This window comes from Lagopus leucura, unplaced genomic scaffold, assembly GCF_019238085.1.
Source record: "Lagopus leucura isolate 7727_CA_CO unplaced genomic scaffold, USGS_WTPT01 Super-Scaffold_100048, whole genome shotgun sequence".
Lineage (NCBI taxonomy): Eukaryota > Metazoa > Chordata > Aves > Galliformes > Phasianidae > Lagopus > Lagopus leucura.
In genome coordinates, this window is record NW_024962294.1 from 973389 (window position 1) to 997420 (window position 24032).

The 24032-nt window shown below is 60.6% G+C and overlaps 1 protein-coding gene across 1 annotated transcript; it reads right to left on the bottom strand.

Moving 5' to 3' along the window:
- Window positions 1–271: 271 nt before the first annotated feature.
- DLGAP3 (DLG associated protein 3) lies at window positions 272–24032 on the bottom strand. The gene is made up of 12 exons (XM_042885076.1): window positions 23978–24032; window positions 11105–11193; window positions 7479–8556; window positions 6537–6742; window positions 5760–5874; window positions 5408–5642; window positions 4691–5031; window positions 4290–4375; window positions 3212–3636; window positions 2903–2994; window positions 2639–2782; window positions 272–2268 (listed from the first exon to the last, which is right to left on the bottom strand). The coding sequence occupies exons 3-12, from the start codon at window positions 8496–8498 to the stop codon at window positions 2050–2052; spliced, it is 2883 nt and encodes a 960-aa protein (XP_042741010.1). The 5' UTR covers window positions 8499–8556; window positions 11105–11193; window positions 23978–24032; the 3' UTR covers window positions 272–2049.

The window sequence follows — 24032 nt, forward strand, 5'->3', positions numbered from 1 at the left end:
CCCTCTGCTGCCCGCCCCTGCCCCAGGCAGAGCAGTCAGCCTCCTTTAGAGGTCCCTTCCAATCCCTACTGTAAGTTCTGTAAGTCTGTGATTTCTCGCCCCCACGGATCATGAACCCCCCCCCCCCCCCATGCCCATCCCTTAACCCCCCCCGTGCCCGCCCCACGCACACGAAGGGCACCACACAGAGCAGGGAAAGGCGAGCCGGGCGCCAGCCATGTCCCCATGGGGAGGTGGCTGCTGCCCCGGAGTAACCAAAGTGGTCTTTTTATTAATTCTGGAGGTTTGTTACAATAAAAACGGAGCCACGTGTCACGGTCACTGTACAGTGCTGGAAGGGCCGGAGGTCTCGGGGGAGTTCAGGGTGTCCCTGTGCAGGCACAGCTCTAAAGCTACGGTGTGGTGGTGGCAGGATTGGGCTGTGGGGTGAAGGGCTGGGAGCTCCATCCCTACGCCCTTTCTCCATCATCCTTCACAATGCCTGATTCCTACTGCCCCCCAAAGAAGTGACATCTGGACCTTTAGCGCCGCTTCTCACCAGGGCACAAAGCCCCCCCCCAGAATCATTGCCCTGCTCTTGAGACCCTCCCAAGCCTCCACTGTGAGGGGACACAAGCTGAAGCCCCCCGCTCCCAAATCCTGAAGAGCTGGCTGTGGGTTTGGGGAGGTGCCTGGCACCTATAGGAACTCGAGGCACCGATGTCCACTCCCTCTGCCACCCACCCATGGGAAGAAGGGGACTTGGGGATGGGAGCCCTTGGAGGGGTCACAGTGCAGGCAGATTCCCTGGGCGTGGGGGTGGTGGGAGCAGGCAGCTGGGGCTGCTCCCCATGGCAGCCCCTTGCCGAGGGCAAGCAGCACAGATGTGCTGTGCACCTGCCCTGTATGGGCTGTGCTTAGAATGGGGATGGGATGGATGCAGCCTCATCTCCAGATCCCCTATGGAAGCTGCCGTCAAGGAATTCGTGGCTTCAAGGAATTCCTGTAGCATAAATGCTGCATCCCAGGCTGCCCCCTGTCCCCATGGGGCAACAAGGGCTCAACAACCCCATCCGTGGTGTCCCATCCTTGCAGGGCAATGGCAGCTCAGGGACAAGGCATAACCCTGTGAGGGATTTCCAGCAGCCCCACACTCAGGGGGAAGCTCCTGCCCCACACCTACAGCCCGGTCCCCATGTGCAGGGGACACCGAGGCCAGCCCCGGCCAGCAGCACCATACCTGCTCTGTCCCTGCACTAAGGTCCTGCATAAGCATAGGAAGGTCTCCCCAGCACTGCTGCCTTGCTCACACACCTGTGCCCAGGCTGCAAGATGCAAGGGAACCAACTGCCCTGTCCCCATGGTGTTCCCATGCAACTGTCTGGGAAAAGTGGCAGGAAGGGCTTGGAGAACACAGTGCTGCTGCTCAGTGTGAGAGATGCAGGTTCAGCTCACTGGGACCAGGGGACCTGCTGCTCTGGTCCATCCCGCCCTCCAGAACACAGCTCTGGTCATGTGTAGTTTCTGTTTTATTCCTTAGGTAATATTTATATATGAATATAGGTTGAGGACTCCTGGGTTCCCCACAGCACCGGGGCAGGAGGCAGGGAGTGGAGCAGGGCTCCAGCTGGGCATGGGGCTGGGGGCTCGGGGGTTCATCCCCGCAGCCGTGGGATTGCACTGAGTTACAGAGAAGTGGGGGGGCCTGCCTGCGGCCCCATCCCCTCCCACCCGGCAGGGCCGGGGGCTGGGGTCACCTCTCCTTTGGATGGGATAGGAACCAAGGAGGGATCAAGGATAGAAGAGCTGAGACACGGCCCCAAAGAGGGCAGGGGGAAGGAAGAGCCCTGGACCCTGGGAGAGACGGGCAGGGGCATGCGAGCAGGGGGCAACGGGATGGGGCAGAACCGGGTTGGTGCTCATTCACCGTCGGATCCATGAAACGTCTACGATAGAAAAGAGAGAAGCTGTGAGCGGGCCAAGCGCTGCCCCCAGGGTGTCTCCACGGCCCCTGATCACAGTGAGCGATGGACGCGCCGTCCAGTCCGGGTAGAAAAGCCGAGGCCGCGGTCACAGCCGGGTCTGCGCCTCGGGGATGTAGATCTCAATGCTGTCTGCGCTCTCAGTGGCCGAGTTCTGGCGGAAGGAGGCGGCGCGTTTGGCTGCCAGGAGCCGCTTGCGTGCCTCCTGCCGCTGCCGGTCCACCGAGTCCAGGGAGCGCTCCTTCACCGGGTGCACCTTGGAGCGCGGCGGCTTCTTTGGTATCGGGGGAGGCACCTTCTTCTCCTCCTGCACAGACAGTGGGAGAGCCTCAGGGTGAGCGTGGGACCGGCCCTGAGCCTCCTTTCCCCCCCTGCCAATGTCAGAGCGATGAGATGAGGCTGTGCTGTGCATCCCTCCTTGCAGCTGCACGTGTGCAGAATCGTGCCTGGCCCTTGGCACACGGCACTGCCCAGAATCCAGCTGCAATATCACAGCAGAGGAATGGCCTCATTTTTTCCTGTTCTTTGTTTTTCAAGTGTTTGCTAAAAGCACCCGCTGGCTCTGCTGGCGGTAACTCTACAGCAGTGGTTTGGCCACAGATGTGCTTGGGGATGAAATGAAAGGAGGGACGTGCACAGCACCAGCCCTGCGCAACCCTAGCGAGCCCTGCCCTTACCTTGGGCTCAATGATCTTCCACCCGTTGGCCTTGAGCTGCTGGAGCTCTGCAAACTTCATGCTGACATCCTCAATGGAGAGCTGCAGCAGGTCCCAGAAGCCGGCCAGGTCTTGGAAGGTGGGCACTGGGAATGCGTTGGGATCCTGTGGGGACATTGAGGGAGACCACGTGGGTCACATTTCACGTGCAGGACACCCGCTGTGCTGGCATCACCCCAGCAGCCGCAGGCTCAGCACACCCCAGGATGGTGTTCAGGCACTCACCATGTTCTGCTGGCAGAGTCGGTAAAACTGCTGCACCTTCTGGGACATGAGGAGCTGAGCACTGCCCACGGCACTCCGGATCTTCTCTAGGACTGGCGGTGCCGGGCAGAAAGCAGACAGTCATATCTCCTACGGGGACACGGGCATCCCCTCCCCACCACTCAGCGAGGGCCCCGCTCCACCATTTGGGATCCCCAGAGACGTCTACACTGATCCCAACCTCTCGACCCTCCCTGAGCCAGGTGGCACCACCGAGATGCTCCAAGTGAGAGCAGCGCGGTGCAGCCCTGGGTACCCGGCCCCACTCACTCTCCTCCGGCAGGTCGTAGTCCTCGGCCTCCCGCTCCATCTGCTGGCACCAGCCCTCCATCTTCTCCACCTCAGCCTGCAGCAGTTTGATGAACCATTCCCCATCGCGGTGGCAGGGGGAGGCACGGCCAGAGTCAGGCAGGCTGCGGGAGCCCCGCTCCATCCACGCATCACGGCGTGGCACCTCCACTGCATCGTACTGCATCTGGTAGTCCTCCCGGTACGCCCACTGGCCCTGCGTGTGCACTGTTTTGTACACTGCGTACTGCCGGCCGGACTCGGGCTCCGAGGAGTGCCGCTGGAAGGGGCGGCCAAACTGCAGAGCTTTGTCCTCAGTGGCCACAGCCAGCCCGGCAAAGCCCTCCAGCTCCAGGTCTGCCTGCACACCCGCCGTCACGCTGTTGGAACGCTTGAAGCGGGCGCGCCTGGGACAGAGAGAGCGTGTGGGGTCGTTGTGGTGAGGATGCTGGGAGCCACGGGGCCAGCGAGGACATCCCTACCATTCCTGTCCCCCTGTGGGCACCGTCCTGGGGTTGGGGACAGCCAGTATTTGGGGCTGCAGGGACAGCCCTGAGCAGCTGCATCTTTCCTGTCCCTCATTTCCCGTGCTCTTAGCCCGTTTCCATGGCTACCAGTGCTGGACGATGCTGGAGGATGCAGAGCAGTGTGCACCAGGGTGGGTGGGCACACTCCCAGTGCTCATCTGCTCATGCACCATGCAGGTCCCAGCACACAGCACGCCCACCCATGCAAAAATTCATGTTTTGTTGCAGAAAAGCCCAGAATTTTCACCCACATCTGTGCAGGTTTCGAGCTGAACCCCAGTAAACGAGACCCCAACACAGTGTGGGAGCAGGGTATCCCCTTCCCCAGGCTGTCCATTACAAGCAATGAAGTATGAGCACCAAGGCCAGATTCTGCTCCTTATGGGGGCAGAAGGCTCAGGATAGGGATGGTGCTGAGCTCTGGGAGCATCAGATGAGAGAAAGTGATGCAGGCAGGAACTGGGTCAGTTCAGAAAGCCCAGGAGGGATCCAACTGGGGAAAGCCACTGGCCAAGGAGCTTGGCAAGGCATACCTTTTGTCTTCCTCCACCTGCACCCCGATGGAGTGGAACTCCCTCTGGCTCCGGCTCTCCGTGTCCGAATCAGAGACAGCCTCAACCTGCCAGGGGCAGAGGGAGAGCATGCTGGAGGGTGGCCCCATACCATAGGCATCCAGTGCCCAGAGAACGCTGCACTGTTAGGAGAGTGGGTGGGCACAGGGGTGGCATTAGGGCCGCTATGGTGGCACAGGGGGTGGCATTAAGGCCACACAGAGGACACTGAGGTGGCTTTAGGGCCACTGTGGTGAGCATGCTGTTGGCATTAGGGCCATCAGAGAGGCACACTGGAAGCAAAGGGACAAGTGGTAGACACTCAGCATGGCTCGGACAGACTGATCTCCAGATCTCAGCCCATCTGGAGGAATGAAGCCCACCTGGACACCAATGGACGGCCGCCACTTCCTCTGCCGAGCCAAGCTGCGCAGCTCCTCCCGCCCGGGGATGGCCTTGATGATGAGCGTGGAGGGCTTGGGGGCTGTGCGGGGCTGCACCGGTGGCAGTTCAAGGGACACGGCCGTCACCTTGGAGCTCTCCAGGCTCTCTGCTGAATTGCAGCGGGCCGCGGCATCTTTGGACCAGGCGGGGCCACGGGTGACCTCGCTGGGCAGGTAGCTCTCGTGAGCAGACTCGGTGCTGCTCTGCGCGGTGACGGAGATGAGGGGCTTGGCTTTGGTTCCTGGAGGGATGGGAGGTGGAGCTTTTCTGTAACTGAAGGCTGTTGTGGGAGAGGCGCAGGATGAAAAGGTGCGTGAAAACAGAGAAAATTTGCTCATTTCCTACCGCGAGCGGCACCCTGGGGAGCAGCACCCACCCCCTCCGCAACAAGGAGCCCAGACACCAATTTGGGGCAGCCCTGCAGGACACTGAGCAGTCATCTGGCCAATTTAGCCCCAGAAAGGGACTGGAAAGTGGCCCAGACCCATTCATGCAGCAAGGGGCAGCAAAGGGAAGCAAAGAACAGGGAAAGAAAGACAGCAGAAGGATGCTGGGGGCACGGTGGGGGGCATCCCATGGTGCGGCCGAGCCATGAGCGAGGTGGGGCTGCATGGGGACCCTCCTGCTACCAATCCCTCACCACCCCCAGGACTCACAGGTGCCAGGCTTCAGGATGCTGCTGGTGATGGGCGGCCCGGCGGGGGCTGACATGGAGAAGAGCGAGAGGCAGTCGTCGTCCTGGGAGCAGCCCGCCTGGATGGCCCGCAGGTAGCTGTGGCTCCGCATGCGGAAGCAGCCAGGCAGGTCCAGAGCCTCCACGGCTTGCGACTCCACCTCACCAAAAACAGACTCACACACAGCCTCAAATTGGTGGTTGAGCTCATCATTGATCTGCAGAGAGCAGTGGGTGATGGGGTGGCATCCACAGCATCCACTCTCTGCCCCGGTGTGGGGACAGATCCGTGGTCCCAGCACAGTGCCAGGTGCCGGCTGGGACGGGGACCCTACCTGGCCAGTGGTGAAGGAGCGCCCGTAGCCCTGCCCCCGAGGGAGCATTCGAGGTGGCACACCGCAGCTGGGACAGTTACAGATATATGAATCAGAATAGTGCCTACTTGCAAACCTAATGAGAGACAGTGGGAATAGAAGGGATGGCACCAAAAGCAACACAGTCAAGCCGAGCATTTGGAAATGCAGCCGCAGCAATGGTCCCACAAGCCCCACTTGTCCACTGCAGCTCTTGCACAGAGCCCTTCCCACTGCCCCTACTCTCCTGGCAGGGCTGGGGGCTCCCCAGAGCTGCCGCAGGTGGGGCTGAACACAGCTCTCCAAAATAGTCGTGCTCCATGTGCCTGCCTGGCGCTTTGCCCTCCGCTCGGGTTTGGCATGGAGATGCTCAGAGGAGGCTCCCTGTGCCGGCCCCGAGGTGGAGCAGCCCCTGGCAGGGTGCTGCCGTGCAGGGCTCCGTGCACAAGCAGTGGCAGCAAGGCGCATGCAAGGTCCCCACTGGGGTTCTGCACCCATGCAGGCAGAGTGCAGCTGCAGCCAGAGCTCCTGGCACCCGGCACATTGCAGAGACAGCAGGTGCCCAGCACAGGGTCATCACCAACCCAAAAATCCATCCTGGGTGCCACTGGTACAGAGCCATCAGGAGAGCGTAAATTCCATGCTACGTGCAGTGGGGACAAGGACACTGCTGGTATTTGGGAATCTCCCTGCCATTGTGCCCTTTCTCTGTACGTAGCTGCAGCCTGGCTCCCTCCCGCAGCCCAGCAGCACCCTTACTTGCTCCTGGCCTGGTCGGCGCTGGAGGAGCGGCGGTAGCTGTCTCTCCGTGTGGCCGCCCGGGGCGACACTTTGGCGCTGGCATCTGAATCGGCGCTGTCCTCGTCGCCCATGGCCTTGATGTAGCTGCCACTGCGCATCCTCCGGCAGGGGATCTCCCCGTCCTTGCCCACCGCCGGGTACCCACTCCACTCGTCCTGCGGCACCTGGGGTTGGGGGGGTGTGTGGGTATGCACAGTGGCACACAACAGCCCGAGCCCAGCACCACTCTTCCACCCTCCCTGCCGCAAAACCAGGAGGGTAGATCCCTGCTGGCAGTCCCAGCTGCGTCCCCTGCTTGCCTCTTCCCACCTTGTGGCCCCCCTGGCAGTCACGGCCAGGCCAAATCCCACCCATGTCAGTGTGGCTGTGCTGCTGCCACAGGCCCTTACCAAGCTGCTGTGGCACAATGTTGTCCCCAGGCCATGCAGGATGCCGGCACTCTGTCCTGATACCCCCTGCTGCCAGCCACCCCAGTGTTGTTTCTCCCTGTCTCCTTCCCCCGGGAAAGGGAGCGAAGAGTTAATTAGCTTTTAATTAGAAGGGAGGTGACCTAGAAGGGAGCCTGGTGACGTGATGGGACTGGCGGTGGCACTGGGCCAGGCGCAGGAAAGATAAAAGCCCAAAAGAGGGAGAGGGCAGAGGGCTGCGAGGAGCCTGCGCAGCTAGAGCTGCCTTGACCCCAACCCATGGACCAGAAGACGGCAGAGGAACTTAGTGCCACCTGCAAGGAACCCTGCAAGGATTGAGGACAGCAGCAACCCGTGGAGCTGGCATGGCCCCACACCACCCCAAACCATCAGGATGCAGAGACACGGTCCCAGCTCACCCCACGGCATCTCTATGGCATCACCAACCACAGTCCTGTGGGACAGCAGCACCTGCCCTGCCTGTCCTCCTCACCTGCAGGTACTGGTAGGCTCTGTCTTTGGCCTTTGTCTCCTGAAGCATCAAGGTTTTCTCCGTGCCGCTGGCGCTGGGGTAGGCTTCGCGGGCTTGGCTGACGGTCATGGTGTGCCAGGCGCTCCTCTTGACCGTCTGTCCATCCAGAGACATGGACATCCCAGCACACGCCAAGCATTTCCCTTCCCCGCCGCTCTTTAGATTCTTCAAGGTCAAGTCTCTGAAGGCACTTTCGGGAGCGTCCACGCAGTACTGGGTGCCCTGGTCGATGGCGTGCCGGCCAGACACCATGTAGCTGCTGTCGCTGTCCAGGTTGTCGTCGGAGCTCCACCAGCCCATCATCTTGGACCGGTGCCGGGAATCCACCTTGCGATCCTTGCTCTTGCTACGCTTGCCGTGGCGGGACTGGTGGTGGTGGTGGTGGTGATGGTGATGGTGGTGGTGGTAGCCGTCCCCGCGGCCGTCCATCTTGGTGTCGTTGTAATCCCGCTTGGCGGGCGCCTCCAGGGAGTGCGACTTGGCAAAGAGCTTCTGCACGGAGTGGACGAGGTGGCGGATGCGGCTGGGGCTCTCGCTGCGCGGCTCGGCGCCGCCGGCCCGCGGGTACTGCAGAGTGTGGAAGCCGTCGTGGTGCAGCGGCAGCTGCTTCTCGAACTGGTCCAGCAGCGTTGGGGGCAGGCGGTTGATCTTGCTGGAGGGGTGGGCGGTCGCCATGCATTCGTCGCAGGAGTCGTAGGGCTGATGCTGCTGCGCGTGGTGCATCCTCGGGAAGGTGCTGCTGGCGCTGCCGGAGGGCGGATCGCTCAGGGGACCGCACTCGCCGGCCGTGCCGGGGCTCCGCACAGGGCAGAAGGGATGCTCCAGGGAACACGGCTCGCTGGGGCTGAGCAGGTAAGGCGGGTGGCCGTCGGGGCCGTGGGGGATGTAGTCGGCGGGATGCTCGCAGTCCTCTGGGATGCAGCGGCAGCGGTGGCCGGAGGAGTGCTGTGTCTGGCTACGCTCCCCATGATAGCCCTTCATGGTGTCAGCACCTGCCCCGTAGCCTCGGCATCCTGCAGGGCTTTCCCTGCGGGCTCACCTGCAGGGACAGGCAAGGGCAAACTGTCATGTTCCCATCCAGCTGCCCAAACCCCCATTGCTAAGCAGGTAAAGTGTTCTGGCTGCACGGGGTCAGGAAGCACCCACGGCAGGATCCAGCCTTGCTGGGCCCCCCAACCCCACCCAGGGCACTAGGCTGCCCGAGGGGATGCCAAACCACAGGGATTTCTAAGGAAAAGCAGCAGCCTGCCTCAAAGCATTCAAAGCAGATCCTTAATGCGGGAGGACATTTCGACATCATAAGAAACTTGTTTTCTTCCCTGGCACCAAATATTATGACGTGCTTTTCCATTAGGAAAACAGTTCTGGCTGCATTTTCCAGCCGTTGCGATTCACAGAGCCACTAATGAGCTGAAGCGGGGGGCAGGGGGGGGGGCTGCTCCATGCTGACATCTCCAACCCGCCCATCCTCCCACCATTCCACTGTGTATTGACACCTCACATTCCTCCAATGCCATCCTCCACCACCACGTGCCCACTGGCAGCAAAGACAAGGAGCAAGGAAAGCCATCCCCACGCGTTGCCACCACACACACACATAGCTCTCATTTAATCATTTCTGAAGCAAAACGCAGGGCATCACATCAGCCCCCTCTGATGGCAGCCCCAGGGCTGGCTCTGTCCTCACTGTGTCCCCAGATGCCATGCAGGGCCACAGAGACCCCCAGAGATGTGTGCCCCACAGGAGTTTGTCTTCCTTACAGCCCCTCAAAGGCTCTGCCTTGGGTATGTCTATAAACGAGGAAATTACTTACTCTCCAGAGTAGCTCAGCTAATTAACAGGCGTCAATTAACAGCCTTGTTATCATACTTAGGGAGGGTGCCGTGGGCACCCCAGCTCTGCGATCAGGCTCAGGAGAGGTGGAGCAGCCATGGTGACATGCCTGGGGACAACACTTGGGGACATGGGACAGCAGGGACGAGCAGCCCTGGGGGGCCACATTGAGCAATTGGATGGGGAGCAGGAGAGAGAAAATGAGGAACCCCTGGGGTGCACTGAGACATACAAACTGTGCCCACGGAACACCAGGAGGGCATGGGGACTCAACACCTCTGAGTACAGCACGGTCCGGTGGCTGCAGGCACTGGTGGCGACAGGCAGCATCCCCCAGCCACCCCCGAGCTTCTCCCCTTGTCTTTCTTCCTAACATCAAGGCTGCATCATATGGCCCTGCTCATCTCCCTCCCGCCCTCACAGTCTCACTCCAGCTCTAACGAGGCTCCCTAATTGCTGCATCTTAAACGAAGGAAGCAGCAGCCTGCTGGAAGAAGAAATGCCTCTGCTCTCCTGGGAGAGCTGGAATGAGGAACGGGCAAGCAGCTGGGGGGGGTGTGGGAACAGGTGGGCAGTCAGCAGCAGGACGGAGGGGTGGATGGACAGATGGACGGACAGACAGACAGACAGACAGACAGATGGGTAGTGGCTGTAGGATCCCTCCCAGCCCCGCCTCTGCCTTGGTCTGAGTTATCATCTCATGTTCATTGAGGGAAGTGCTCAGCTGAAGCAAATATTGCCATGGCATTGGGAAGAAGGAGTCAAAACAGCTGAGCAGCCTGTTATTAGGAGCCAGGTGGGCTTTTGTGCTCAGGAATGGGAGGAATTAAACAAAGCAGCATGCTGCCGAAGCAGTGCTACAGCTTTTCTGCAGCCACCAGCAGTGGGATGGGGACAGGGATGGGGATGGGGATGGAGATGGAGCACTCCCGTGGGTCTCAGCATGGACCATGTGTCTGGGTCACTGCTGTGCTGCCCATGCAGGGACCCAAGGGAATGCTCCCATCCCCGCGTCCCATCGCAGATTCAGAAGAGGGAAAAAAACCCAGCACCCGTCTGAATTTTGTGCCATTTAACACCAGGGTAATTACCACCATTGGGAACCTACCGCCCACACAATTATGTGCTAGGATAAACTGGAAGAGCGTAATTACCATTACAAATAACTCACTTCTTGCCTTTATTGCATCCAAAGCCTGGAGAAACTCCCATCAGCAATTCCCCCGCCACCAACCTCCTTCTGACTTTTGCTTTTGCGGCAATTTCTCCCCACTCCAGGGTCAGCGGCGGCAGACTGGGACCCATCACCCCAGGCACTGTGGGGCTCACCCAAATTCCACCTCCCTGCTTGATTTCCCACCGGGGCCTTTAGCAGAGACAAGTTCTGCTTCCCAGCACAGCATGGTGAGATCTCAGCCTCGGCAATGCCACGATGATGCCGAGGGCTGCCGGGATGTGGTGCAGTCCCCACAGAGCCCAGACCCCTGCAGCCCCAGTGGGAAGGGGACAGGATCGCAAACACCACTGCAACGCTCAGGTCTGACACAATGTTGGCATCATAGAATCACTGAGGTTGGAAAAGACCTCTAAGATCAAGTCCAACCGCTGACCCATGCCCACTATGCCCACAGAATCCATACCCACTACACCCACTGAACACATACCCACCGATCCACGACCCCTAGTACCACAGAATGAGTTTTTTTCCCACATTTTCAGGTCCAACCCCAAAAGCCAGCATCCCAGCACTCACCGCCCGGCGCTCAGAGGGATGCTGTCCTCACGTCCTCATGTCCTTACAGCCCGACGTCCCCTCCAGCAGCGCGTCCCAGGGCGAAAGTTCTGCAGGGAGATGAAGCACAGAAAGGAAGAGGTGGTCGTCCCCAAACAGAGCCTGACCCAAATCCCTGTGGCTTTTTAGCACCGCATCCTTCCCTCCACCTCGGCCAGCACAGCCCTGCACCCATCCCCAGCCACATCCTCTTATGCAATTCCCTGCCAGCGGGCGCCGGAGCTGCCCAGCAGCTGCCTCAGCACTGACTTTGATTTGCAATGGAGCCGTCCATATGCTCCACAAAGGCTGCTCCTGCCACCAGCGAGAGCAGAGTGGTTTTGTGCAGCCGCTCGCCCGGCGGAGATGCGCAGTGAGCCCGGTCCATTCTGCTTTGCAAATTAGCGACAAGTTTGCCAGCGCGGTTCCTGCTGGGGATTTTTATGGCTTGTGATGAAAGTAAGAGAGAACAAACACGCAGCTTGAGCTCCCGGCACCGCGTGCGAGCTGGAGCCTGAAAAAAAATAACGCTCTTCCCACTTCAGAGCTGAGCAAATTTGATCTACAGTCGTTGGATGAAAATAAATACGGAATAGCGCCAGGTCGCTTCCACCATGCCTTTCATCTATTTACTTTTTCCCCAACCGGTTGTAAGCGAGAAGGATTGCAGAAAGCAAATATTTTATTTTATTACTAATTAGTCCGTTATTTTATTAGGCCGTATTAGTAAAATTTACTCAGCCTGAAAAAAAAAAAAAAGAAAAAGGGGAGGGGGAGTGCTGGGAAAGGAATCACCTAATTTAGTGCGTAATTCTGCATCAAGTAATTATTTTCTTATAAGTGGAATTAGCTGAAAGCAGCTCACAGATATTTCATTAGTTGCGTCAGGCCGGAGAGAGAGAGTGTAATTAGTCAGAAGTTTGTCGTTCCTGGAAGTAATTACTTTGAAAGGAAGGAGGAGAGCGACCCTGCTTGGCTTCATGGAGCTGCAGACCACCTCCCATCCCCAGAGCCCACACTGGCCCTGCCTGGCTGAGCAGGGCAGGAGCAGCGCTGGCTCCTGATGGCAGCGCAATATCCGTCGTGCAGCAACGTGCAGATGGAGAAAGGTTGGCTGGGAGCTGGGAGCAGAGGGACGGCACCGAGCACAGCTGGGAGAGCAGGGTTTGGGGCTGCCTGAGAGGGGCTTTGTTCTGTGCAGGGCTCTGTGCTCCCAGCAGTGCTCGGATGGACATCCAGAGGAGCCCCAAGAGAAGCCAACCTGGGATAGAGAGCGAGCAGGATGTAAAAATCACAGCCAACGTAATGCAATCAAGAAACCAAATTACCGGTAATGAAACAACAAGCAGAGAGCAGAAACTGCCTGGGAAGGGGTGGCGAGGGGTGGGAACCACGTGGCTGTAAATAAGGAATGAGGGTGTTTTTTTTAAAAGTCACGTAGGACAAAGATCAGCTGAAGAACCACAAATGTGAGCGGCGCCAGCGCCAGCCATCGGGGCTGGACGTGCAGAGCCAGCGCTCAGCCCAGCCCCAGGGCAGCACTGCTGGAGCTGCCCACATCCACGTGGTGCCACGAAGCAGCGCAGGAGCTGCTCCAGCCCTGAGCGCTGCTCAGCCTCCCCGGGGTGACCCCGACCGGGTGATCCCCAGGAGTGGCGCTGAGCACCGTGCTTCCCATCCGACCCAATCCCGATGCCGAGGACGGGTTGTTTGATGGGAGCCGTTGATTAAGCACATGATTAGTTTTGGCACCGGCGCCGGTTGCCTGACAGCTCCTTCTCCCAGCGCTGGGGAGAGTGAGCGCGAGGTACTGCCTCTGCTGATGCAGCGGTTGGTGGGATGAAAAATCCTGCAATGCAGCACTGCTTCTTAATGAGCCATTTGTCTTTGAGGCTTCTTGACTCATTACCATGCCGGGAGAGGGATGGGAGTTGCCCCAAGTCCCCATCTGAGCAATTACTCCTTGAGTAGAGCGAGGAAATACTGCCGTGCCGTGCCCCAGCTGCCGGGGATCCCGCACGGCCGCCAGCACCGGGATCCCCACCGCCACTGCTGGCTGCTGCTGCTGGAGCCGGGGGCAGAGGGCTGCCAGGTCCCCACCGGTGCTGCGTGCCATTGCTGGAGCCCTGGGGCAGCTGGCAGGTTTGTGCTGGGGCTGGAGAATCCCAGTGTGGAGGAGGAGGAGGGAGCCTCGCAGACCCCCGGTTTGTGAGCGAGCTGCTTCACATGCAGCTAAAAAATGAGAGCAGATGGGGCTGGCAGGAAGAAGACAGCTGTGACAAACGCCCCATGGGGACACCGGGAGCCACCGCGCATACAGGAGTGGACAGAGAGGGCCAGGGGACAACCCTGCTCCCCAGTGGGGACGTCTCAAGGCCACACAGCTCCACTCAATGGATCAACCAACGGTACCAGCACGGAGGCCTCAGGGTGTTGGGAGGAGTGAATAATTAAGGATGAGTGAGTAATTAGGACAGGGGCTGCCAGGGAGGAAATGCACCTGTGCAGCGAAGCGGTGCGTGGTGGTGATCCTGCAGCTCAGCCCTCCTTTCACCATACAGCAGAAGGATGCGCCCTCCCAGGGCGCTGCCACTGCCCTGCGGTGCCACCAACAAACCAAAGGCACGGGGCTCCCACACGCACCAACACGTGCCTGTCGCTGCTAATGCCCACAGAGAGCTTTGCTCCCTTGGCCCAGCAGGATGGACAGCCAACGTGCCCAATATTCATGCACAGCCAAGGGGGGGACGCAATGGATGTGCCCCCAGCGGCGTGCTGACCCAGCCCGGTGCCCTCTGAAGGCTGTGTCCCGTGGTCCTCCTGCACTGGGGGCTCTTTGCAGGGACATGGATGTGGGGAACCTCACAAGTGTGCAGCAGAACCAGTTGAACTCCAGCAGTTCTGTTCTACCTGCGCTGCAGCTCACCCCATTTCCAGCGTAGGGAAGTGCTGCGCCTGCTTCAAAGCCACTTATCTCCCCAACCACGCAGTGTAATGACTTAAGCTGGGGATCACTTCAAAGCAGCTTTCACGAGCTCAGGGCACGCAGCCGTGCCAAGGGGCTGCTCTCTGGTCTGCTTCCCCCATCACACGCCATCCTCTGCCCCGACCTCAAATGCCACCCAAAAAAAACCATTAACTTTGCAGCACCGGCCCTGTTCTGCAGCTCACGATGCCATTTCCAGCAAGCAGCCCCTGCGAATGTGCAACAACTGTCCCCACCAAAGGACATCGTGTGCCACTGTACCCCATCTTCAGCTGCAGCCCCATGATGGGGTGAGGGCTGGATGGACACAGATTGCCCTGAGCAGAGCGCAGCACCGCTCACCAGTAAGGGCCTGAACTGCCGCTTTAATCGATGGGCTTAATTTGCAAAGCTGATGAAAACCTAAATATTTAAATACATAATTCTGCACAATGCTCTTAAGAGTGGGGGCAGAGCACATGGGTTGGGGGGAACATGAGCACCAGGCACAGCACAGCCCCGTGCCAAGAGAATGGGGTCGGTCCATTGGGACCAGCATCCCCATTGCGAGCAGTGTGGGGGTGGCACGGGGTCAGGCTGAGCTGTGCGTGGGGTGCTCAGCTCACCCTGCATCCTGCTGTGCTGCAGCCCCTGAGCGTCCCACCATGGCTGAGGGAAGGGGAGAGCAGTGAGATAGTGAGCTGCAAAGGGCGGCACGAGGGGCTGCGGAGATTACACCCCTGAGAGTCCTGCGACAAGAGCTTAGAGATAAAAGAGATTTACAGGATTTACCAGCAATACAAATTGCATATTTAATTTTAGCTGTGGGGGACTGAGCCCAAGCAGCACACGGAGGTGAGCGGGTGCCGCAGGGCACAGCCTGGACAGCCACGAGGCCATTCCCCAGGGATCACACTGATGACATCCACGCACAGCCCTGGTGCTCGGGGTGCTCCTGGGTACCTCCTGACCCCCAGCCTGTGAGCCAGCTCAGGGATGACACTTGGCTGCCTCCTGCTTTGCCATGCTTCCTTTCATCCTTGATGAAGCTGTCCCTGGAGGAGGCTGTTTGCCATCCAGGGCACAGTGACTGGAGCTGGGGACAGGAGCAAGGGACAATCAGAGCTGAGCACCCTCTGGGGTGGGATGGAAAAGCTCTAAAGAGAACCAGGACCCCTCTGCAAAGCAGGATCAAGGTCAGGGGCCAGGCACACAGCCTCTGCGGCCCAGGGGACAGTTGGTGGCCCCAGCACGGGGTCCCCATGGTGCCACCCGGTGCGCACATCCTTCCTCCCCACTCAGTGGGTGCGCAGAGCGGCGCAGGGACACGAGAGAGGGAAGGACGGTGGAAGATGAATGGGGGAGTCGAGAGGCTAATGGCATTGTCTGGAAAGTAGGTCGTGTGCTGAGCAAAAAGATATTTATATCAAAGCTCGTTCCCCCGCAGAAGCTCCAAGCTGGGCGCAGGCAGCACTATGAGCCCACAGCCCCGTGCACCCCACTGCACCCCCTGCTCTGGCCCCTGGCCCATAGGGTTGGCACCTACAGGGGCCCTGGATGGGATCCTGCAGGTTGTGCTGCAGCACAGGATGGAAATGAGGGATGTAAAATGATCCCAAGTGGAATCTGTTCCTTTTGCTGAGCTGGCTGATGGCTGCTGGAGTCGCATGGGGTAATATTTCAAGTCTCTTTTGTGAATGTGTAACAGCTCCCCAATGATCCCTGACAGGCAGCCACCAATGGGGTCCCCACAGGCTGTGCAACCCCTGTCCTGAGCTGCAGCCAGGTCTCAGCCCGGCGCCCAACCCCAGCCACATCCCTCTGTGTAAAGGAGACGCCCCATGCACCGCACACAGCCCCAGGTCCCTCCTTCCCATAAAAGCTGGCCTGTTCCCATGCACACATTGCAGCCAGGCAGTGCCAGAGGTCCTGCTGCTGGGCACAGGGACATGGTCCTCACTCATCCATCCCCATCGCACACTGGGCACCTTTGGTCTGTGGGGCCAGCACGGGAGCGGGTCCGTTTCCCATAATAGCTGCATCAGCTGAATTTACAGCCTTGCTCCAAGTTATTAATAATAATGGCCTCCCTCTTAAGTAGGGCTTTTCATCTGTCTCAAAGCCCTTTCCAGAGGACATCTGCAGCATTATCACCATTTTATTAGCGTTTCAGTGGGCAGCAGATGAGATAGAGAGAAGGAACGTGCCCAATGCCCCAGGGACCCTGGGGATGGGAACCCTGGAACAACACCACAGGGCAGCAGGGACTGAACGGCCCTCAGCCACCACATGCAGAGCTGCTGCTGTGATTTACACGGGTGGTGAGCCCAGGTCCCACCGTGTGGATAAATCCACACTGGGCAACAATAAAACAGTGTCACCTCCTCGGTAATCCGCAGCGTGGTGACAAATAGAGGTGATGGCAGTGTTGGCTCCAGTGTTGGCATGAATAAATCCCAACCCCACGGCAGCAGGGCTGGGGTGAAGCCTGGGGTGTAACTCCTGTGCCCTGAGCAGAGGGCACCCATGGGTGACACATGGCACAGATGGCACAGGGGATGGCCACGTCCCCATCCCTGTGAGCGCAGACATCTTGGCATATGGGACCCATGGCAGCCACATGGGACTGGGGACATTCCCATTGCGTGTCCCCACGGCCCTGCATGTCCCCATCACCCTGTGTGTCCCCACGGCCCCATGCAGGGCAGCACCACTCCTGCACACCTCTCCCCACATATCACACTGGGACTCTGTGGGCAGATTTATTTCCCTCTAAAAGTGCTTTGATCTGAAGTTATTTTTTGTTTACTAGCAACAAGGTATTGTAAATACATCTTTGCTGATAATTATAGAGTCTGGGCGCACACCTTAATCTCCATAAAATATCAGATGCTACAATTTGCCTGATTTAATGAGATTAGAGGCTGATAAGCCGCTGAGGTAAGCTGTAAACTTGGAGGGGAGGAGGAAAATGATCTCAAATGCTCTGTAACGCCCTCCTCCTCCTCCTGCCCCCAGGTGCCATGCCCAGACCCACAGCCCCAGCACTGCCCACCCCACACCACCCACAGCAGCTCCCAGGCAGCGCCTGGACCGCGTGCAGCGGCTTCACGCAGCGATGGGCATTTAGGGCAAACGGTGCTTTTATACCATTTACCTCATTAAAACTCCAAAAGCTCAGAGAGGCACTGAGGCCGTGCGCCACGTGCTGGTGGAGGTGCGAGGATGGGGCGGTGGGGAGGGGGTGGCTGCTGCTGTTCCCCACGTGCCCCAGTTTACCCAAAGGAAGGGGTGTGCAGGAACAGGGCATGGCCACGTCTGCCAGGGCTTGGGGTGACATATGGGCATGGACACGTGTGTGGGGGCACACGCAGGGGTGTAGGGCACAGTTGCAGTGCCCAGAAGGTGAGCATGCAGGCACCCCGTGCTTTGCAAGCACATATGTGCACGCAGGTGTGACTGTGTGCATGCAGGTGCACACATGTGCAGTGAGGTGCATGCATTCCTGGTACCTCTGCTCACACCAAGCACAAGGTGGGAGCTTGTTGGAATCCATGCCAGAGGATGAGGGGAGGGGTCCTGGCCTGCAGGAGCTGCACACCCTCCCCAAAGGGAGACCCTTGAGCACAGCGCCCTGTGTGTCCAGGCGGGGGTCCCCCTCCTGCAGCACTGGGGGGGGTTGCCTGGCATGCAGCAGGCTCTGCTCCATAACGAGCACCACCGTTTCCACAGCAACCTTAAAGGCCTACAGCTGCCGCCTCGCTAACGAACCTGCACCGGTGGCTTTCCTGGGGGATGCTGAGCCCCCAGCTGTTGCCCATCACTGCAGTCTCAGGCTGGGGCACCCCCTCCCTGCACCCAACTGCCCCCATCCATCTTCCCCCCAGCCCCATGCCCCTCTGCACAGAGCCCCCAGGGTGCAGTGGGACCCCCTCCTCCCCATTGGGATGGGTGCCTGAAATGTCCCCGCTGCCAGCTGGAGGGCACCGCGACCCACAGATGTCAGCCTGATGGATTAATTAATTTCCTTCTTCTTCAGGCTGTTATCAGATGGGATACGACGTCACCTGAGACTGTTAACTGGGCTAATTATTCCAGGTTCAGGTTTTGAATAATTAGTTACTGTTGTCTCCAGCCTTACTTCCACTACTCTTCACAAAGGTCAGGTGGTTGCCAGCTCCCAAAGTGCCAGCAGGGGTGGGAGGCTGTGGCAGGGATGCCTTGAGCCCCTCAGGCTGCCTGGGGACAGCGGGCACAGGGGCAGCACCTGAAGCTGCCCGCACGCTCCAGTGCTCGCTGGGGGTGACATCCCTGTCTGGTTGGGGACAGAAGGACCCACCCAAGGAACGCTGCACTGCCTCATCCCCCGCTATTATTAGCCCTTGCTAGCCTCCCTGGGAGCCATTTGCATATTTGATTGCAACTCCGAGGCGGGGCAGGGCCCTTCAATCAGCTGCTCCCGCAGCCTCATTTGCATGGTGTGACATTTTGTGCCCGGAGTGCTGACACTGTCACGGTGAGCGGGGACCTGGCTCGGAGGTGGCACAGCATCCCCAGGCCCCACGCACACCATGTTGGACAGGACACCCACCTGGGGACCAAAGCACCTCTCCAGGCCTCCAAAACAGATGGAGCTTTGTGTGTCTCGTGTCCCCAGGTGGCCCTGCCACGCTTTCCAGCCCAACCCGCGCCCCAGCCCCGTCCAACCTGCCCAGTGGGTAATTAGCAGTGGGTGCACAGGGTGTGGGTGTCGGCACAACGGCGCTGGCTGCCCATCCTGCCAGCCCGGCTGGAGCTGCTGCACATCAAAGGGCAGCGGCAGGCAGGGACCTGACATCCTCACAGAGATGGGGGGCTCCTGAACCTCAGCACACCCCCAGGAGGGGCACACAGACCCACCGTGGTTTGTCCCTCTTGGCCACGCAGCATTGGACCGGATGACCGCACAGCTCAGCCACACAGTGCACAGCACAGCAGACAGCTTCAGGCCACCACAAAGCCACCGCTACGGCCACCGCCAAGCCACTGAGATATCGCCATCACAGCCGCCACCACGGCCACCACACCACCCTGCAGCCCCATCGCAGCCCTCAGCCCCCACCAGCCCCTCTTGCACCCCAGGCCACGGAGGCTCCGGATGGCTGCAGATGGAGCCAGGCGGCCCCAGGGCCCTGAGCACTCAGGTAGGACCGGTGCGGGCGCTGCCACAGGCCATGTCCCAGGATGCTCTCACACAGCATCACAGGGTGCACGCTTAGCAAGAAAAAAACAACCCGGGGTGAGGGCTGGGACTGAGCCTGAGGATGGCGGGGATCGAGAGAGAGCTCTGCTCCTCTCCCCTCCTGCATCCCTCCCTCCTGCATCCCTCCCTCCTGCCTCGGTTTCCCTTCGCGGAGCACACACTGGAGGTACAGGCATGGTGGCAGGGGAAAGTTGCACAGAGGGACCTTGCTGCCATCGAGAGGAGTGAAGTGCAGACAGGCAGAGCTCGAGGCGCAGCTGTCAGCACCAACTGTGCTGCTCACGGCAGTCTGGCGGGCGGGCAGACACGAGGTTCCAACCAGAGCACATGGCAGAGCGCAGCCCTGTCACCCAGACACAGGAATCTGCTGCTGGAGCAGGAAAACCCCTCCAGGACGCAATGGGTGGGCAAACACACCCCTTCCCAACACACGTTGTGCCGCCCGCTCCCACGGCACCTCCAAACGTGCAGCACAGCCTCTCACATGCACAGCCCCCTCCCTCCTGCCCTGCATCACCAACAACACAGCACGAGGACACCCAGCACAGTGTGGCACAGGGAGGGCTCACCTGAACAAAAATCCTCATGGAGAGCACCGCGTCTGCAGGGGGGAGCACAACGTGTGAGCTCAGAGCCCGGCCCCAACGCACACAGCCCCAGCACAGCGCAGGGCTGCAGGGGAAGGGAGGGAGGAGAACCCGGCTTGTCTGGGCAAGGGCTGGCCGGGAGCCACGCGCTGCACACCGAGGTGAGCCGGCTGCCAGCAAAGGGGATTCGACCAGGAAAGCGTTAGGAGCAGCGCTGCAGGGGCGCGGGCTCCCGCTCAGCACCCAGATCCAGCACCCCTTCCTCCCTCCCCGCACCCCACTCACCGATCCCAGCTGCTAAACCACAGACTTGCCCATCCTCTCTCGGTGGGAAAAGGCAGACGGGAGCACCTCGGCGGCCCGGTTCGTTTTCCTCCCGCAGAACCCCTTTGGGCCGCCCATGCCGCGGTGAGGCCGGAGTCTCCCCCAGGGTCACGGCCACCCGGAGCAACGCGGTGGCCGCGCTCCCGGCCAACAGCGGCACCTCCGAGCGCAGTCGGCGTCTCCGCGCTGGGGACACACCTCCCCCTCCCGCACACGGCCACGTGCTCGCCAAGGGCTGCCCTCCCCCGCACGCCCCCGGAGCTGAGCATCGCTGTGCAGCGACAGACGGACACGCGGCCCCGTATGCACGGACGGACGGACAGATGGATGGATGCACGGCCAGGCGCGCACCGCCGCGTCGCTGCGCAGGTGGATGGGCACGCAGTGCTGTGCACCCCACTGCCCCCACAGTGCTGCTGTGCACCCCCCAGCACCCCCACGCGATGCAGCAGTACCCCACGCACCGTGCACGCCCCAGCCTTACCGCAGCCCCCGGCTTTACCCCGCACCCCCCGGCACTCCCACACTTCCCACCCGCAGCCCTCGCCCCCGGCAGCTCCCCCCGCACGCCCACCCCTCCCACCACCCCCAGGGAGCTCTGAGCAGAGCGTGCTGTGACACACCGACACCGCCTGCCGTTCCTCCATCCCACCCTGACCGCGGCCACGTCGCAGACGCCGCTCCCCACCAAGGACCGGCTCAGCATCCCCCAGCGGAGGGTCCCAGCCCCAGCGCAGCACCGGGGATGGGTACCACCACCAGGATTCAGCACCTCCAGCTTCCCAACGCGGCACCCCCGCACTCCCACGGGCCGGCTGTTCTCCTGCTCTGCTCTGCCCACCGCAAACTTCAGCTGCTTCCAGCCCCAGTGGCTCCGGCTCACCGAGCAGCGGGGTTGAGGCCGAGCCGCCCCTCGGTGAGCGCCGAGTGCTGGCAGCCGCGCCGCAAACATCTGCTCTTCCAGCGGCCCCATGATTCACCGGTTATTAATTGGGGTTTGGCAGTGCTGGGATGTGTTTGCATCCCCTGGCTCTGCTCAGAGCCACAACTCGCTGCTGACAGGCGTTGGGTGCCAGAAAAGGAGCCAAGAGCAGCAGTGCACCGGGCGCAGCAGAGCCAGGCCAGGACGGGCACAAGGCGCTGGGCACAGGAGCAGTGCAGCACGGCGAGCGGTGCCAGCAGCAGTGCCAGGAGCCCAGTGCTGCTCCTGGGGCTGCAGGTGGTGGTGGGAAGGCACTGCCTCGGCTCCCACTCTTGGCAGCATCGCTGGGTGCTGTTGGTTCGTCCTTCCCTGCTGCAAACAGCACTTGGTTTGCGTAGGGTCTCCTGGATGCTCCCATGAGCAGCACTGAGCTGCTCAGGCATCGAGAACTGCAGAGCTCGGGTAGCATCAGACAAAGGCTTTGAAAAGCCTCCTCCAAAGAGAGCCAAGAGAAATATGAATTCAGAAGCTGATTAGAAACCATGTCATGGCTCGTTCCAACTCCAGCATTTGGGGAGGAGTGAGCTGGAGGGGGGTGGGGGGAAACGTGCAAAATCTAACTGGGATTTAGGGAAGGCTTTATGCACGGGGAGATGCCGGAGCACATCTGCTTGCAGGGCGGGGGGACACCAGAGCACCCCCGGTCCTGCAGAAACGTGGAAATCACAAATTAATTCTCTTTAATCTGATGGGCACCAGCCCTGCTGCCACGTGCGGCTGCCACAGCTGGCAGCAAACAGCCCAGCCCCACTGCACCGTGCCCCCGTCGTCAGCACTGGGTCTGCAGAACCCCAAAGATGCTCCAATGGGCACAGTGCTGCTCTACAGCCCCAAAGGCCGCTCCATGTTTCCCCATCCCATCATTTTCCCCACACCGCAGGCTGTGGAAGGGATGCTCCATCCGCCTCCATCCACCCATTGCTGGGACCCATCCACCTGTGCATCCCGGCCCCCCCGCCTGCAGCACGTCTGCTGCTATTCTTAGCTCCCAGCCCTGCGCTCTCCCAGGCGATGGCACCGTATTTTACTATTATTACTCGCTGCCAACGGCTCGGAGCAGGCAGCCAGGATCGTGGTGGGGCTTCCACACCCCTGTTGACCTGTCATTCGGTCCCTGTTGGGGTTTGGGCCTCTATGTACTATTTCAGGAAATCCAATTTTATGGTCAGAAGGAGCACATGCCACGCATTCTGCTCCCAAGCTGAATCCAGGCCCTTCGCATCGCCCTCCTCCAGATTTTAGCTTCGCCCATGATGGAAACAAGGGCCAAGAGTCACCTTTGGCTCCAGATCCCAATTTCTGCCTCGGTGGGATCCAGGGTTTCAGCTCAGCAGATCAAAGAGAAACGAGCGCCTGCAAAACCTGGAGCTGGAGCCCCACGGCAGCACATGGGCACCGAACCCATGGGGCCGGATCCTGTCCACACGGGTGGGCACAACCCACAGCCACAAACGGGCTCTGCCCCGAGCTGCCAATGAATGGGGAGGCAGAGGAGGAGCCCCTGTGCACCGCAGCATCCTCCACCCTCCCCTCCAAAATCTGCCACCAGTGGGGCATCGCAGGCAGGAATAACGCCGCCCCACAGCTGGGAAGCTCTGCACTTTGATGGCGATTTTCTCCCTCCAGCTCTGCCAGCACTTGACAAAACACTTGGGATAAGGGATGGCTTGCCTCGTGCCCGGCTCCCAGCAGCAGTGCCCGCGGCCGCGTGTCCTCGATGGCCGTGTGTGCAGGATGCTCAGAGCTGGGAGGCGAGGGACTGAGATAGACAGGAAATGACATCCATTTCCTAAAGGGGAATCTGCGCTGCCGGCCGAATCCTGCCCCATTTACAGTGAGGGAGGCCTTCAGCTCTTGGCTCAGGCTCTGGTGGGGGCTGCTGCTGCCCATGCATGGCTCTGGCCCCTCCTGCACGTTTGGTGTTTTGTGCTCAGCCCCATGAGGGAGGTGACAAGCGGGGCTGAGTGTCACAGGATGGGAAAGCTGAGCGATCCCAGCGCCAACTTGCTCTGCAGGTTGGGCACGAGGTAAAGGGACAAAATCTGATCATGCAGGGGAAGGACGGCTGTGAGAGAAGAGAGGGACCCAGATCCCATCCCCTATAAGCCCCCACTGTGGGGCCAGGTTGGACCACAAAGCCTGGAAACACACTGAGAGCCACAGCCCTGCAGCCTGCACCCACCTGGTGGGACACGGCTGTCACAGCCCCAAAGCCCTCGTGCTGCCGGCTCCACGACTGCTGAGGAGGGAGACCCCCGAGCTGGGGGGGGCTGGGCCTGCCCAAACCCAGTCTGAGCCCTCGGAACCAGGTGAGCACCGGGACCACATCCAAGGGATGGCTGCAGCGATGGCACAGCCTCTCGTGCCCGGGGGGCGGGTGATGCTGGATGCTCCATCCCTGCCCTCCCCATCTCAGCCCCCACGCAGCGGCACCGAACGGCTCTCGGGTGGGCACCGAGCATCCCACTGCGGTGCCTGTGAATACCCCGACCCACCCGGCCGCCCCCAGCTCTGCTCCAGCCCCAGCGCAGCCCCAACGCGTTCCCCGACCCCGCAGCCGCGCTCACACCGACCCCCGCGGGATACCGCGCAGGGAGCGGCTGCGGGAAGCGAACGGCAGGAGAGGCAAAGGGGCCGCCGGGAACACCGCGAGCATCCGTCGGCAGCCCGGGCACCAACCCCGGACAGCCCCCCCGGTGCCCACCCCGATACCCCTCCGCAACCACCCGGTGCCCCCGCAGCCCGCCGCCCTTACCCCTCTCCGCCGCCTACATCCCGCGGCTGGTGCGGGGCGGCCCCCCGACGGCCCG

What these genes read in the sequence shown, in the direction of transcription:
- DLGAP3 (XM_042885076.1), bottom strand. Translation starts at nt 8,498, where the DNA reads ATGAAGGGCTATCATGGGGAGCGTAGCCAGACACAGCACTCCTCCGGC. An exon ending in CATCCTGAAGCCTGGCACCT is followed by an intron (nt 5,032 to 5,407) that starts GTGAGTCCTGGG and finishes CTCCCACAACAG; the next exon opens with CCTTCAGTTACAGAAAAGCT. An exon ending in GGCCGTCCATTGGTGTCCAG is followed by an intron (nt 4,376 to 4,690) that starts GTGGGCTTCATT and finishes TGCCCCTGGCAG; the next exon opens with GTTGAGGCTGTCTCTGATTC.